Below are 16709 nucleotides of genomic sequence, written 5' to 3' on the forward strand. Positions count from 1 at the left end.
AGCACAGGTCACTGCCCCCACCCCTCTTCCGGGGAGCCTGTGCAGCCCGCCACTGCCAGGTTCCCGGGATCCAGGGACAATTTCTCAGGGAGAACACACGGCGGGCCTCAGGCTGGGGCAACGTCACGCCGACTTCTGCCGCCGCAGGACCGCTCCGCACTCCGTGCCCCTCCCTGCCCCCGGCCTGAGAGCGCCAGAGCCCCCGAGTCAGCGGCTCCTTTAACGCCGTCCTGTCTGAGCAAAAAGCAGACGCCCTCCAGCGACCTACACGCAGAGGCAGGGCCAAGTCGAAAGCTGAGCCCCTGTGAGCTGTGAGAACAAAGAAGAAAAAGGGAAATCTCTCCCAGCAGCCTCAGAAACAGCGGATTAAAGCTACACAATCAATTTGATGTACCCTGCCTCTGTGGAATACATGAATAGACAGCGAATCATCCCAAATTGAGGAGGCGGACTTCTAGAGCAAGATCTATGATTTTTTCCCCTTTTCCTCTTTTTGTGAATGTGTATGTGTATGCTTCTGTGTGAGATCTTGTCTGTATAGGTTTGCTTCCACCATTTGTCCCAGCGTTCTATCCGACCATTTTTTTTTTTAATTTTTTTCTTAATAATTAATTTTAATTTAAAGAACTCTGTTATACTTTACCTTCTTTCTATCTTTCCTTCCTTCCTTCCCTTTTTGAGACAACGAATCGTCCCAAATTGAGGAGGTGGACTTGGAGAGCAAGTTTTATGATTTTTTCCACTTTACCTCTTTTTGTGAGGGTATATGTGTATGCTTCTATGTAAGATTTTGTCTCTATAACTTTGCTTCCACCATTTGTCCTAAGGTTCTATCCTTCCCTTTTTTTTTTCCTCTAAATAATTATTTTTTTAATTCAATAACTTTATTATACTTTATTTTATTTTACTGTATCTTCTTTCTTTCTGTATTTTTTCCTTCCTTCCCTCATTCCTTCCTTCCTTCCCTCCTCCCTCCCTCCCTCCTTTCTTTCCTTCTTGCCTTCTTCCTTTCTTTTCTTCTTTCTTTCTTTCTTCCTTCCCTCCTTCCTTCCTTCCCTCCTCTCTTTCTTTCTTTCTTTCTTTCTTTCCTATTTCCTCCTACTTATACTAATTCTCTCTACTTTCTCTCCCTTTTATTCTGAGCCGAGTGGATGAAAGGCTCTTGCTGCTCCAGCCAGGAGTCAGGACTCTGCCTCTGAGGTGGGAGAGCCAACTTCAGAACACTCGTCAAGAAGAGACCTCCCAGCCCCACATAATATCAAACGGCGAAAATCTCCCAGAGATCTCCATCTCAACACCAGCACCCAGCTTCGCTCAACGACCAGCAAGCTACAGTGCTGGACAACCTATGCCAACCATATAGCAAAACAGGAACACAACCCCACCCACTAGCAGAGAGGCTGCCTAAAATCATAATAAGTCCACAGACACCCCAAAACACACCACCAGACGTGGACCTGCCCACTAGAGAGACAAGATCTAGCCTCATACACCACAACACAGCCACTAGTCCCCTCCACCAGGAAGCCTACACAACGCACTGAACCAACCTTAGCCACTGGAGACAGACATCAAAAACAACGGGAGCTACGAACTTGCAGCCTGCAAAAAGGTGAACCCAATCACAGTAAGATAAGCAAAATGAGAAGACAGAAAAACACACAGCAGATGAAGGAGCAGGATAAAAACCCACCAGACCTAACAAATGAAGAGGAAATAGGCAGTCTACCTGAAAAAGAGTTCAGAATAATGATAGTAAAGATGATCCAAAATCTTGGAAATAGAATGGACAAAATGCAAGAAGCAGTTAACAAGGACCTAGAAGAAATAAAGATGAAACAGACAATGATGAACAACACAATAAATGAAATGAAAAATACTCTAGATGGGATCAATAGCAGAATAAATGAGGCAGAAGAACGGATAAGTGACCTGGAAGATAAAATAGTGGAAATAACTACTGCAGAGCAGAATAAAGAAAAAAGAATGAAAAGAACTGAGGACAGTCTCAGAGACCTCTGGGACAACATTAAACGCACCAACATTCGAATTATAGGGGTTCCAGAAGAAGAAGAGAAAAAGAAAGGGACTGAGAAAATATTTGAAGAGATTATAGTTGAAAACTTCCCTAATATGGGAAAGGAAATCGTTAATCAAGTCCAGGAAGCACAGAGAGTCCCATACAGGATAAATTCAAGGAGAAATACGCCAAGACACATATTAATCAAACTGTCAAAAACTAAATACAAAGAAAGCATATTAAAAGCAGCAAGGGAAAAACAACAAATAACACACAAGGGAATCCCCATAAGGTTAACAGCTGATCTCTCAGCAGAAACTCTACAAGCCAGAAGGGAGTGGCAGGACATACTGAAAGTGATGAAGGAGAAAAACCTGCAACCAAGATTACTCTACCCAGCAAGGATCTCATTCAGATTTGATGGAGAAATTAAAACCTTTACAGACAAGCAAAAGCTGAGAGAGTTCAGCACCACCAAACCAGCTTTACAACAAATGCTAAAGGAACTTCTCTAGACAAAAACACAAGAGAAGGAAAAGTCCTATAATAACGAACCCAAAACAATTTAGAAAATGGGAATAGGAACATACATATCGATAATTACCTTAAATGTAAATGGACTAAATGCTCCCACCAAAAGACACAGATTGGCTGAATGGATACAAAAACAAGACCCATATATATGCTGTCTACAAGAGACCCACTTCAGACCTAGAGACACATACAGACTGAAAGTAAGGGGATGGAAAAAGATATTCCATGCAAATGGAAACCAAAAGAAAGCTGGAGTAGCAATTCTCATATCAGACAAAATAGACTTTAAAATAAGGACTATCAGAAGAGACAAAGAAGGACACTACATAATGATTAAGGGATCGATCCAAGAAGAAGATATAACAATTGTAAATATTTATGCACCCAACATAGGAGCACCTCAATACATAAGGCAAAAACTAGCAGCCATAAAAGGGGAAATCGACAGTAACACATTCATAGTAGGGGACTTCAACACCCCACTTTCACCAATGGACAGATCATCCAAAATGAAAATAAATAAGGAAACACAAGCTTTAAATGATACATTAAACAGGATGGACTTAATTGATATTTATAGGACACTCCATCCAAAAACAACAGAATACACATTTTTCTCAAGTGCTCATGGAACATTCTCCAGGATAGATCATATCTTGGGTCACAAATCAAGCCTTGGTAAATTTAAGAAAATTGAAATTATATCAAGTATCTTTTCCGACCACAACGCCATGAGATTAGATATCAATTATAGGAAAAGAGCAGTAAAAAATACAAACACATGGAGGCTAAACAATACACTACTTAGTAACGAAGTGATCACTGAAGAAATCAAAGAGGAAATTAAAAAATACCTAGAAACAAATGACAATGGAGATACAACGACCCAAAACCTATGGGATGCAGCAAAAGCAGTTCTAAGAGGGAAGTTTATAGCAATACAAGCCCACCTTAAGAAGCAGGAAACATCTCGAATAAACAACCTAACCTTGCACCTCAAGCAATTAGAGAAAGAAGAACAAAAAAACCCCAGAGTTAGCAGAAGGAAAGAAATCATAAAAATCAGATCAGAAATAAATGAAAAAGAAATGAAGGAAACAATAGCAAAGATCAATAAAACTAAAAGCTGGTTCTTTGAGAAGATTAACAAAATTGATAAACCATTAGCCAGACTCATCAAGAAAATAAGGGAGAAGACTCAAATCAATAGAATCAGAAATGAAAAAGGAGAAGTAACAACTGACACTGCAGAAATACAAAAAATCATGAGGGATTACTACAAGCAACTCTATGCCAATAAAATGGACAATCTGGAAGAAATGGACAAATTCTTAGAAATGCACAAACTGCCAAGACTGAATCAGGAAGAAATAGAAAATATGAACAGACCAATCACAAACACTGAAATTGAAACTGTGATTAAAAATCTTCCAACAAACAAAAGCCCAGGACCAGATGGCTTCACAGGCGAATTCTATCAAACATTTAGAGAAGAGCTAACACCTATTCTTCTCAAACTCTTCCAAAATATAGCAGAGGGAGGAACACTCCCAAACTCATTCTACGAGGCCACCATCACCTTGATACCAAAACCAGACAAGGATGTCACAAAGAAAGAAAACTACAGGCCAATATCACTGATGAACATAGATGCAAAAATCCTCAACAAAATACTAGCAAACAGAATCCAACAGCACATTAAAAGGATCATACACCATGATCAAGTGGGGTTTATTCCAGGAATGCAAGGATTCTTCAATATACGCAAATCTATCAATGTGATTAACCATATTAACAAATTGAAGGAGAAAAACCATATGATCATCTCAATAGATGCAGAGAAAGCTTTTGACAAAATTCAACACCCATTTATGATAAAAACCCTGCAGAAAGTAGGTGTAGAGGGAACTTTCCTCAATATAATAAAGGCCGTATATGACAAGCCCACAGCCAACATCATCCTCAATGGCGAAAAACTGAAAGCATTTCCACTAAGGTCAGGAACAAGACAAGGTTGCCCACTCTCACCACTCTTATTCAACATAGTTTTGGAAGTTTTAGCCACAGCAATCAGAGAAGAAAAGGAAATAAAAGGAATCCAAATCGGAAAAGAAGAAGTAAAGCTGTCACTGTTTGCAGATGACATGATACTATACATAGAGAATCCTAAAGATGCTACCAGAAAACTACTAGAGCTAATCAATGAATTTGGTAAAGTAGCAGGATACAAAATTAATGCACAGAAATCTCTGGCATTCCTATATACTAATGATGAAAAATCTGAAAGTGAAATCAAGAAAACACTCCCATTTACCATTGCAACAAAAAGAATAAAATATCTAGGAATAAACCTACCTAAGGAGACAAAAGACCTGTATGCAGAAAATTATAAGACACTGATGAAAGAAATTAAAGATGATACAAACAGATGGAGAGATATACCATGTTCTTGGATTGGAAGAATCAACATTGTGAAAATGACTCTACTTCCCAAAGCAATCTATAGATTCAATGCAATCCCTATCAAACTACCACTGGCATTTTTCACAGAACTAGAACAAAAAATTTCACAATTTGTATGGAAACACAAAAGACCCCGAATAGCCAAAGCAATCTTGAGAACAAAAAATGGAGCTGGAGGAATCAGGCTGCCTGACTTCAGACTATACTACAAAGCTACAGTAATCAAGACAGTATGGTACTGGCACAAAAACAGAAAGATAGATCAATGGAATAGGATAGAAAGCCCAGAGATAAACCCATGCACATATGGTCACCTTATCTTTGATAAAGGTGGCAGGAATATACAGTGGAGAAAGGACAGCCTCTTCAATAAGTGGTGCTGGGAAAATTGGATAGGTACATGTAAAAGTATGAGATTAGATCACTCCCTAACACCATACACAAAAATAAGCTCAAAATGGATTAAAGACCTAAATGTAAGGCCAGAAACTATCAAACTCTTAGAGGAAAACATAGGCAGAACACTCTATGACATAAATCACAGCAAGATCCTTCTTGACCCATCTCCTAGAGTAATGGAGATAAAAACAAAAATAAACAAATGGGACCTAATGAAACTTCAAAGCTTTTGCACAGCAAAGGAAACCATAAACAAGACCAAAAGACAGCCCTCAGAATGGGAGAAAATATTTGCAAATGAATCAACTGACAAAGGATTAATCTCTAAAATTTACAGGCAGCTCATGCAGCTCAATAACAAAAAAATAAACAACCCAATCCAAAAATGGGCAGAAGACCTAAATAGACATTTCTCCAAAGAAGATATACAGACTGCCAACAAACACATGAAAGAATGCTCAACATCATTAATCATTAGAGAAATGCAAATCAAAACTACAATGAGATATCATCTCACACCAGTCAGAATGGCCATCATCAAAAAATCTAGAAACAATAAATGCTGGAGAGGGTGTGGAGAAAAGGGAACACTCTTGCACTGCTGGTGGGAATGTGAATTGGTTCAGCCACTATGGAGAACAGTATGGAGGTTCCTTAAAAAACTACAAATAGAACTACCATATGACCCAGCAATCCCACTACTAGGTATATACCCTGAGGAAACCAGAATTCAGAAAGAGTCATGTACCAAAATGTTCATTGCAGCTCTATTTACAATAGCCCGGAGATGGAAACAACCTAAGTGCCCGCCGTCGGATGAATGGATAAAGAAGATGTGGCACATATATACAATGGAATATTACTCAGCCATAAAAAGAAACGAAATTGAGCTATTTGTAATGAGGTGGATAGATCTAGAGTCTGTCATACGGAGTGAAGTAAGTCAGAAAGAGAAGGACAAATACCGTATGCTAACACATATATATGGAATTTAAGAAAAAAAAATGTTATGAAGAACCTAGGGGTAAAACAGGAATAAAGACAGAGACCTACTGGAGAACAGACTTGAGGATATGGGGAGGGGGAAGGGTGAGGTGTGTTAGGGCGAGAGAGAGACATGGACATATATATACTAACAAACGTAAGGTAGATAGCCAGTGGGAAGCAGCCGCATGGCACAGGGAAACCGGCTCGGTTCTTTGTGGCTGTATGGAGGGGTGGGATAGGGAGGGTGGGAGGGAGAGAGACAAAGAGGGAAGAGATATGGGAACATATATATATGTATAACTGACTCACTCTGTTATAAAGCAGAAACTAACACACCATTGTAAAGCAATTATACCCCAATAAAGATGTTAAAAAAAAAGAAAAAAAAAGAAAAAAAAATGTAGCTATAATCATTTTATATATACCAATTTAAGTTGTGATTTTTTTCAGCTTAACATTACAGCAGTTCCATTTCCCACACTGTTGCAAACTCTTCAAAAAATTTTAATGACTACTTAATATAGTATTTCAAGTAGATTTACCATAACTTATGTAACTGTTTCTCTACTGCTGGATATTTAGATTGTTTCCAATTCTTCACTACTGTAAGTTAGTCAATTTGAATCATTTTGTAGAGAAGTATTTTTCCATATTTAGGACTCTTTCCTCTTAGGATATACTCAGAGAAGTGAATTAGTGACTGAAAATGTAGGAACAAGTCCCGTTCTAAAAGTCATACCACTGCACACCCCTATGGGAACATCCTTTTCACCACAACCTCAACACTGGACCCAATTATTTAAAACATGATTATCACTGGTGCTCAACACATTTTTTGTTGTTCTTCATTTCTACCCTTCATCCTTCATTTATGGAGGAAAGAGAGGCTGTCTCAGTTGTTTCTTCTTGGTTTGTGTGGGTCACTTTACAATGACTAATGGCTGGCTGTCAACATCTACTAAGCATTTAATATGTGCCAGCATTTTTTTTTTTTTTTTTTTTTTTAGTACCTTTGTCTGGTTTGGGTATCAGGCTGATGGTGGCCTCATGGAATGAGTTTGGGAGTGTTCCTTCCTCTGCAATTTTTTGGAAGAGTTTGAGAAGGATGGGTGTTAGCTCTTCTCTAAATGTTTGATAGAATCCAGGCGGACTCTCAACTACTGCGCCACCAGGGAAGCCCGCCAGCACTATTTTTATCAGCTGATCTTCTCAGTAACCCGCTGAGGAAAGTACTATTAGTTTCTCCCTTTTACAGATGAGGAAAATGAGGCACAGAGAGGTGAAATAACCATTTAACCTCTGTGCAACCTGTCCAAAGTCCTGGCCAAGTTGGGCTCCAGTCCAAGCAGCCTGACTCCTAAGCCTGTGCTTGTATGCTGCCTCTCCTAGTCCATCATGTTTGATGCTAATGCTTTCCACAACTGCTGTGATTATTCTTGTTTTCAAAAAACATTCAGTTTTTTAATTTATATTTACTGATCATTTCCTTTATAATTTTATTCCAGTACTTATAAATGTAGAAGGTCTTTCATTCTGCAAAAGTTTGAGATATATGTTTCTATTTTAATATTTTTTACGGTCGGAATTGAAAAGCTTATTTTTTTTTCAAAGTCCTAATACCATCTAATAATCCTCCCTTCTCTACTAATTTGTTATGCCTTCTTTACAACAGTAAATTTTACCAGGGTCCGTTTCTGGTTACCTATTCCTGTCCCAGGATTATCTTTAAAATGACTATAGCTTTCTAATTTGATGGTAACTTCCAAAAACTGTGTATTATTTTTGTGTATTTTTCTTGCATCTGGCTACCTGACTCAGCTCTTTCAGTTTTTAGGTAGATCCTATATTACCTACAAATAATATATTTCTTTCTTTCCTTCTAATAGTTCTCTCTCCTTTAACATCGTTAATTCTCTGACCCAAACTCCCAAATAGCATAAAAGTAAGGGGCAGGTAAGTTTCCCCCATGGGTTTTTATGGGAATATCATTAATGTCACACAGTTAAAAGTTTGTTGGCAGTGAGTGTGAAATACTTAACTAAGTAGGGAATTAACTGCATTTCCTTTCAAAGTTGTATTTACCAAAAAGGAGTGGATATTAAATTGTACTATATGTACTTTCACATTCTTCTTAGGACATCACACTGACATACTTCCTAAGAGAAATCTTGTTCATGGGCATTATTCTTTTAATATACTATTGAATTCAATTTGCTATTTTTTTAAATTAATTAATTTTGTTTTATTTATTTATATTTTTGGCTGTGTTGGGTCTTCGTTGCTGCACACGGGCTTTTCTCTGGTTGTGGTGAGCAGTGCGCGGGCTTCTCATTGCGGTGGCTTCTCTTGCTGTGGACCACGGGCTCTAGGCACGTGGGTTCAGTAGTTGTGGCTCGTGGGCTCTACAGCGCAGGCTCAGTAGTTGTGGCGCACGGGGTTAGTTGCTCTGCGGCACGTGGGATCTTCCCAGGCCAGGGACTGAACCCGTGTCCCCTGCGTTGGCAGGCGGATTCTTAACCACTGCGCCACCGGGGAAGCCCTAATTTGCTATTATTTTAACTGAGTGCTTTTTTTTTTTTGGTATTATATTCATGAGTGATATTTGTAGTTTTTTTAAGAAAGCTTTTTGCCAGGCTTTAAAAATTAATTAGAGTCGTTTTAGGTTCACAGAAACATTAAGAGGATGATTAAGAGATCCATATACCCTCTGCACCCATACGTGCACAGCCTCCCCTCCCTGCCCCTCCTCATCAACATCCCCCACAAGAGCAGTACACTTGCTACAATTTTTTTTCATCTAGTTTTTTTTTTTTTTTTTTTTAAATTTGGCTGCACCACATGCCTTGTGGGATCTTAGTTCCCCAAGCAGGGATGGAACCCAGGCCCCAGCAGTGAAAGCGCTGAGTCCTAACCACTGGACCACCAGGGAATTCCCGCTGTTTGTTAACAATTGATAAACCTACACTGACACATCATAATCACCCAAAGGCCACAGTTTTCACTCTTGGTGGTATACATTCTGTGGGTTTGGATAAATGTATAATGACATGTATGCATCATAATATATAAAGTAGTTTCACTGCCCTAAAAATCCTCTGTGTTCTACCTGTTCATCCCCCCTCAACGCCCCCAACCCCTGGCAACCATGAACTTTTTAGTGTCTCCATAATTCTGCCTTTCAATGCCAGGTTTTCATACTAGGATTACATTAATGTCACAAAATGAATTGTTCCAAAAACAGTTTACATTCAGCATGAGAATGTTCAATTCCTTAAGCATCTGAAAAAAATTCATCTAAGAAATCACCTAGGCCTAAAACATTTTTTATGAGATAATTCTTGGTAACTCTTTAAATTTCCTCAATTCCAAAAAAGGCAATTTTATCAAATTTTCAAATTCACTGCATTTAATAGTGGTCTCAGTTAAAAATATCTTCTGTAATTGTTTTCATCCTTTCTGTATTTCACTATTTGTTTTTTCTTCTCACAAATCCATTGTAAGATATTGTTTTATCTATTTTTTCCCTCCATCCTCCTTAGTATTATTCTTTTAAACATTTGAATTGAATGCCCATTTTATTTTTTCCCTCCTTTAAAAAAGTAACATAGGACTTCCCTGGAAGTCCAGTGGTTCAAACTCCACGCTTCCACCACAGGAGGCCTAGGTTCGATTCCTGGTTGGGGAACTAAGATCCCATATGCCACACAGCGTGGCCAAAAACAAACAAACAAACAAAAAACGTAACACAATAGTTGAAGGCAATGAACTTATTGATGGTACAGCTCTAGCTGCCATCCCATATGTTTTGACAGGCAATGATCTTACTTTCATGAAAAGAATCTATCAATACAATTTTTATTTCTGTCTAGGTGCAAAAGAGTATATTTCATTTCCCAAGTGATTTTTTTTGGTTTGTTTAATCAGATCTATTTTATTAAATTGAGAGAAAACTTACATAGTATAAAATGTTCAGATTTTAAGTATATGGTTCAATAAGTTGACAACTGTGTATACTCGCTTAACTACCACCCAAAAAATACAGACTATTTCCATCACTCAGAGTTCCCTTGTACCCCTTTTCCAGTCAACTCCTACCCCCTACCATCTGGGGCAACCTCTTTCTGATTTCTGTCACCACAGATTATGTTCGCATGTTCTTGAAGTTCATACAAATGGAATCATAGAGTGTGTCTTTGTATCTGACATAATGTTTCGAGATTCACCACCTTGTGTATATTAGTAATTTTCTGAAAACTGCTGAGTACTATTCTATTGTATACAGCAGTATGCTTATCCATCATCCTGTTGGTGAACATCTGGGTGGTTTCCAGTTTTTGGATACTGTGAATAAGGCTGCTATGAATATTTTTGTACAAATCTTTTTATGGGCATATTTAGTTGTTTCTACATATACTGCAAGGGTTCAGAAACTGTGACAAATACACTTTTGGTTTTTTTGAGCTCCAAGATTTTTCTTATAGTCAAGTGTATTATCAATTTCTCCACTAACACTCAAGAGAAGACATTTTCACCTTCTAGCTGGTTTGAGCAGGAATATGGAATTTATTTAAAGGTTATTAGGCGACTCACAGGAACTGAGAGTCTGACTAACCAGCTTGGAAGCTAAGTAGCCAGGAACAATAAACACACCATACCAGACAGTTCAGAGGTGTGATGACCCCACCACTGTTGGGCACTGCAGGAACGGAGCACAGGCTCCTCCCGTGGCCATTGCTTGGGGAAAGCTATAGCTTCTCAAGGCGCTGCTCTTTCACCCCGGCTGTCAAAACAGATGCTGTTCAGCTCAGCCTAACTCACATTGGTTCTCCTTTGAAATGCTGAGGAGTAAAACCTAAGTTACATGCCTACAAACATTCTCAATCTCAAGTCGTATCTTTTTATAATAAATCAGGCAACTTTTCTTCTTTATTTGCAATTACTGTCTCTGTTACATTCATTCTGACCTCTTCTTTAGGGAAATCTGACATCTCTTTATTCTTTCCTTCTGAATCTTGGGAACATTCCTCAAGGCTGTCCTCTGCTTTACTTTGTTTTCTAATTGTATGTCAGCCTTTCGAATTCTAGATGCTGCTCTCCTGTTTTTAGTTTCCAGGCAATTCTACTTTTTTCTCGCTAGTCTTTTTCTGCAGTGCCTATGCTGCTCCCCCCGCCCCCAAGGCAGTGTCTTCATATCTCAGTGACAACATGGAGCAATTAAGTTTTCTTTTGAACCTGATTATAAAGTCTGAGACAGGTGATGTCTCAGTTTTTTGTTGGATAGTCTCCTCTTATGCTACAATGTTTTTTTCTTCATTGACTTTTCCACCTAATCACCTCTAGTCATTCATGTACAGTAGGGCATCCTGAGATTCTCCTATATTCTGTTCCAGGGGTGGGGTTGGGAGAGTCAAAAGATATCACCCAATATTAAAAATAAGGCAATGGAGGCCGAAGAACAGCTGTTGTGTATATTTACTGAAATTTCAAAGACGTACCTCTCCGCCCTTCCCCACCAAAGATAGTTTCTGGGATGTTTTGAGGGTACATTAGCAAATGGGCTTTTACTGTACATTCATATTTCTATTATTATAAAAAGTCTCTATGATTTTTTAAAATATTATAGTTGATTTACAATACTGTGTTAGTTTCAGGTGTACAGCAAAGTGATTCAGTTATATATATATTTTTTTGTTTTTTTTCTGATTCTCTTCCACTACAGATTATTACAGAAAGTCTCTGATTTCAAATTTTTAAGAAGCATAATATGAAACAGTTTTCAGTTTAAAACATGGGAAGTATTTTAAGCTAAAATGATTAAATTTAGAAAGTTCAAATCAAAGATTTTACTTCCATGTAAAGAATAGCAAACCTACATGCATCATTTGCCAGTGTGGCAATTTTTCTTCAAGAAAAAAATTGAAATACCACTGTTAGTACTCAAGTACTTTCTCTTAGCCCATCATTCAACTTTTCTAGTATATTCTTTTCAGATAATGCAGAAAAGGAAGAAAAGACCACTTACTTTATCCACATGTAATTAAATCCCTAATTTTCATTACAGCAATTCAAAATATCAATAAACAAAATTAAAACTTTTTACAAACTATTATGTATAAAATAAGCTGCAAGGATATACTGTACAACACAGGGAATACAACCAATATTTTATAGTAGCTATAAACGGAGTATAACCTTTAAAAATTGTGAATTGCTATATTGTACACCTGGAACTTATATGATATTGTACATCAACTATACTTCAATTAAAAAAATAAATTAATTAAATAAATAAAATGTAAAAAAAACCCCACCAACCTCCTTTATGTGTGTGTTTGTGATAGGATTCAAGAACTAGAAGGATCTCAACTGTCATCAGTCTTAACATTATTATTAGGTTTGTCTGTGCTAATGATTATAAATTTGCAAAGAATAACTTTGTATTTTTACTTTTGGACAAGATTTCAGAGAGCAGTAAGTAGCAACTGTCTATTTTACAGTGACAGAGGAAAGAGAACAACAGTCTGCTTCTGAATAAATACTGAGAATATTCAGCAAGGTGGCAGAGAGTGAATCGTAAACCCACATAACGTTAATAATCTGTACAGTCAGGGTGCAAAACTTCTGGCAACAGAATATTCAAAAATTAATCTCGGGGCTTCCCTGGTGGCGCAGTGGTTGAGAGTCCGCCTGCTGATGCAGGGGACACGGGTTTATGCCCCGGTCCGGGAAGATCCCACATGCCGCGGAGCAGCTGGGCCCGTGACCCATGGCCGCTGAGCCTGCGCGTCCGGAGCCTGTGCTCCACAACGGGAGAGGCCACAACAGCAAGAGGCCCGTGTACCACAAAAAAAAAAAAAATCGCTGAGCCTGCGCGTCCGGAGCCTGTGCTCCACAACGGGAGAGGCCACAACAGCAAGAGGCCCGTGTACCACAAAAAAAAAAAAAAAAATCTCTATTATCCCAATAAAACAAACGGACTTAACAAAAGCAAATGGATGTTTCTTTTACAATTATTATACATTTTTTATCTTTAGAGAAAGAAACAATTCCTTCACCTTAAAACACCAACTGCTTTCCTAGCTCTCAATCACTTCTGGTTCTTTCACAAATTATATGTGTCAAGAAATATTTGGTATCTGTATGCTATTCTTTCATATAGTAAGACTTTGCAAATACTTTTCCAGGGCAAATGAATTTTCCTGGCATTTATGTATATTGCAATGACTATTCATACACACTAACATATGCTTAATCTAAAATCATGCCAGCTTTTAAAGAAATCCAATAATACGTCTAAAATAATCTCATAAATTCCTTCACCTTGTTAAAAAGTATTTCCTGTGACTTTCCTAAATACAAGCATTAATGAGAAAATTTTGAGTTTATGTACTACACTTAGGCTCAACTAGCATTTTTCAGCATGAAGTAGGTCTCATTCAGTCATCTTCCTCCAAGTGCAAGACTTTCTCTGTCCCTGATTCCCTCCTCCTTTTCCATATGGCCACAATCTTACCTCCTCTGACCTCAATATCCATTCTCTAGAGTAGAGGGCAGAACTCTGTCCTAAGACAAAACAGAAAACTCATCCCCTTCACCTCTTTCATGAAACTTTACTAATCAGGTGAACCGAATGGTGTGTAAGGAATTACGTCCACAGGACTGCAAAGGACAGGACAGTTCGACAGTTCAGAGCACTAAAGGGATGGTGTTTCATAAGGCCTATAAAGACTGGGTTGCCAACAATTCCTGCCCCCGTCCTCCCGCCCCAATTTTTAACCTTGTCAATGAAAAGAACAATGAAACATCAGATAACTCTTTTTTCCGCAGAAGAGACAGGGTGGTATCAACAAAGATGTGACCTAAGATACAAAAGAATATTGAAAAATCTAAGTAACAAGGCAACTTCCACTAAGTACAGCTGGCCATACTTCCAAGGGGAGGTGAAATATTATTTTTTAAAAGCTTGCTATTGGAAAAGTATCCTGTCACAAACACACACACACACACACACACACCCTGATTTCTTGTTCCTAATGAGAAAGTCCATTCATGAGACTGCATTTTTCTGGTTTTGAAGGTAAGAGACTGTGGTTACACATCGTTATACCATAGAACATATGTTAAATCTAGAGTTATGGCTATAGACTATGATCTTGCGTATCTGTTCAAGAGGATAACATTTCCTATACCAGATATTTGATTATTTCAAAATAACTAAGTACTTACGAGCTGCTTTAATCTGTCTCTGTGTAGCTTTGTATCTTACATGGCCGAGTCCAAGTACTGCATAATGATCTTGGTTCTGATAAAGACACAAAATGGGAGTCAAGTTTGAAATGAAGCCATATATCGTATTCCTTGTGTTGGTACCCTAAAACAGTTTCCCAAATTGAGACTCTCATAACAGAAGTCTAGTGAGATGTTCCATATAAAATGGGTTCTGGGACTTCCCTGGTGGTGCAGTGGTTAAGAATCCACCTGCCAGTCCAGAAGACATGGGTTCCAGCCCTGGCCCGAGGAGATCCCACATGCTACGGAGCAACTAAGCCTGTGTGCCACAACTACTAAGCCTGTGTGCCACAACTACTGAAGCCCACACACCTAGAGCCCGTGCTCCTCAAGAAGAGAAGCCACCGCAATGAGAAGCCCATGCACCGCAATGATGAGTAGCCCCAGCTCGCTGCAACTAGAGAAAGCCCATGCGCAGCAACGAAGACCCAATGCAACCAAAAAATAAGTAAATAAATGAATAAAAATTAAAAAAAAAAAACTAACAGGTTCTGAGGTCATGGAAGTTTGGGAAATGTGGACCATTGTATATAGCCTTCTTAATAATTTGTACGCACAGAAGCCCAACAAAGGCTCTGAGAAGTCCTGCAATTAACAAAAAACAAAAACAAAAACAAGCAGATGGAAACCTATATGGCCCAGCATTTTCCAAAACTTGACCAAAGAACTCATGGTCTTGTATTTCTCTTAATACATATTAATATACTATGGCCATCCTTAAATCAAGGTAAAGCCAGGAAGATTTCAGAACTGAGGGGAGCATTACAGTAGTCCCAGTAGGTTGGGCCAATGGCAATGACAGGACAGGAGCCGTGGAGCAAAGAAGGCTGGATGGAAATTTTGAGAAACTGGGGATGAGGCTTCTCTGGATAGGAAGCACCTGCTTTCATTTCTGCTTTGGTTAACATCCTTACAAATCTAGAGACTGAGGCAGAACCTGAGTGAAGGCTCCTTACCCAAAGGGTGTATCTAGTATTGGAGAATGAGTGGGGAGAAAGAGGGCTTGAGGGCATAAAACACAGGAGAAAAAAGTCAAATAGGGTTGATTGGTCTTCCTTTAAATTCAGGACTGCAAACTCCCTAAGGATGTGCTCCTTTATGATGTCTGGCACTCACACTTTGTTCCAGCTGGTTTGCTTTTCCACTCCCTAAGACTATAATTATGTATTATTAAATACTTCAGTCCTCTAATCTTTCCTTAAACCTCACAGACCCTGCTCCACCCTCTCATCAATAGCCTTGCCTCCTGCTTAATGAAAAAATTTAAATTATCCTACTCAAATTCCAGCATCTTTCTGCCATCTTACCTGCAACCGTGCATCTTTCCCATTCCCTCACCATTGAGAAAGCCTATCCTACCGAGACAAATTACTCCATCCCTCCTGGTTCTGAACCACCTTCTCTATGTCTCTCAAATGCTAACATCTTTCATTTGTCTTCTAAATTTCAACTGGTTTATTTTCATCATTGTACGAAGAAGCTCTGTTATCTCTCATCTTTAAGACCCTCCCATGACCCCACTTCCACTTCTTTGCTGCCCATCAAAATTAAACTTCTTGAAAAAGCCATCCACAGAACATTTTTACCCCCTCTTGCATTCATTTTCAAACCACTCCAATCTAGTTCTGCTCTGTCCATTCTCACCCCAGGGGCTATGAAGCTGCTCTCTTCAGTATCAATTTCCAGCTGTCAAACACAAGATGACCCAGCTGCCTTCACTTGACTTCAACTCTCAGTGGCAGCACAGCTGACTCTTTTCTTGAAACGTTATCCTCCTTTAGTTTCTGTGAATCCACTGTTTTCCTCCCATCGTCCAGTAGCGTTTTTCAGCCATTTTGACTGGCTTCTCGAAGCCCTGCCAAGCTCAGTCCTCGGGTTTCTTTCTCTCTGTATACTTTGGTCCAAGGTGACATGACCCATGCCAGGGCTAGAAGACAGTAGATGCCCTGTAAATGCTCGCAACTCCCCAGTTCACTCTAGTGTGGACTCCTGAGCTCCAGATGCAGAGACACGACGC

The 16709-nt window shown here is 38.9% G+C and overlaps 1 protein-coding gene across 2 annotated transcripts in view; it reads right to left on the minus strand.

Annotated features, from left to right (window-relative positions):
- DNAJC2 (DnaJ heat shock protein family (Hsp40) member C2) overlaps positions 1–16709 on the minus strand; it is a 36189-nt gene that overhangs the window by 16063 nt on the left and 3417 nt on the right. For both annotated transcript variants that reach the window (XM_007467054.1, XM_007467053.1), the window contains exon 3: positions 14630–14705. In XM_007467054.1, the coding sequence (XP_007467116.1) occupies positions 14630–14705 (76 nt within the window). The remainder of the gene's footprint in view (positions 1–14629; positions 14706–16709) is intronic.

The sequence above is a fragment of the Lipotes vexillifer genome, unplaced genomic scaffold (assembly GCF_000442215.2).
Source record: "Lipotes vexillifer unplaced genomic scaffold, Lipotes_vexillifer_v1.1 scaffold450, whole genome shotgun sequence".
NCBI classification, from domain to species: domain Eukaryota; kingdom Metazoa; phylum Chordata; class Mammalia; order Artiodactyla; family Lipotidae; genus Lipotes; species Lipotes vexillifer.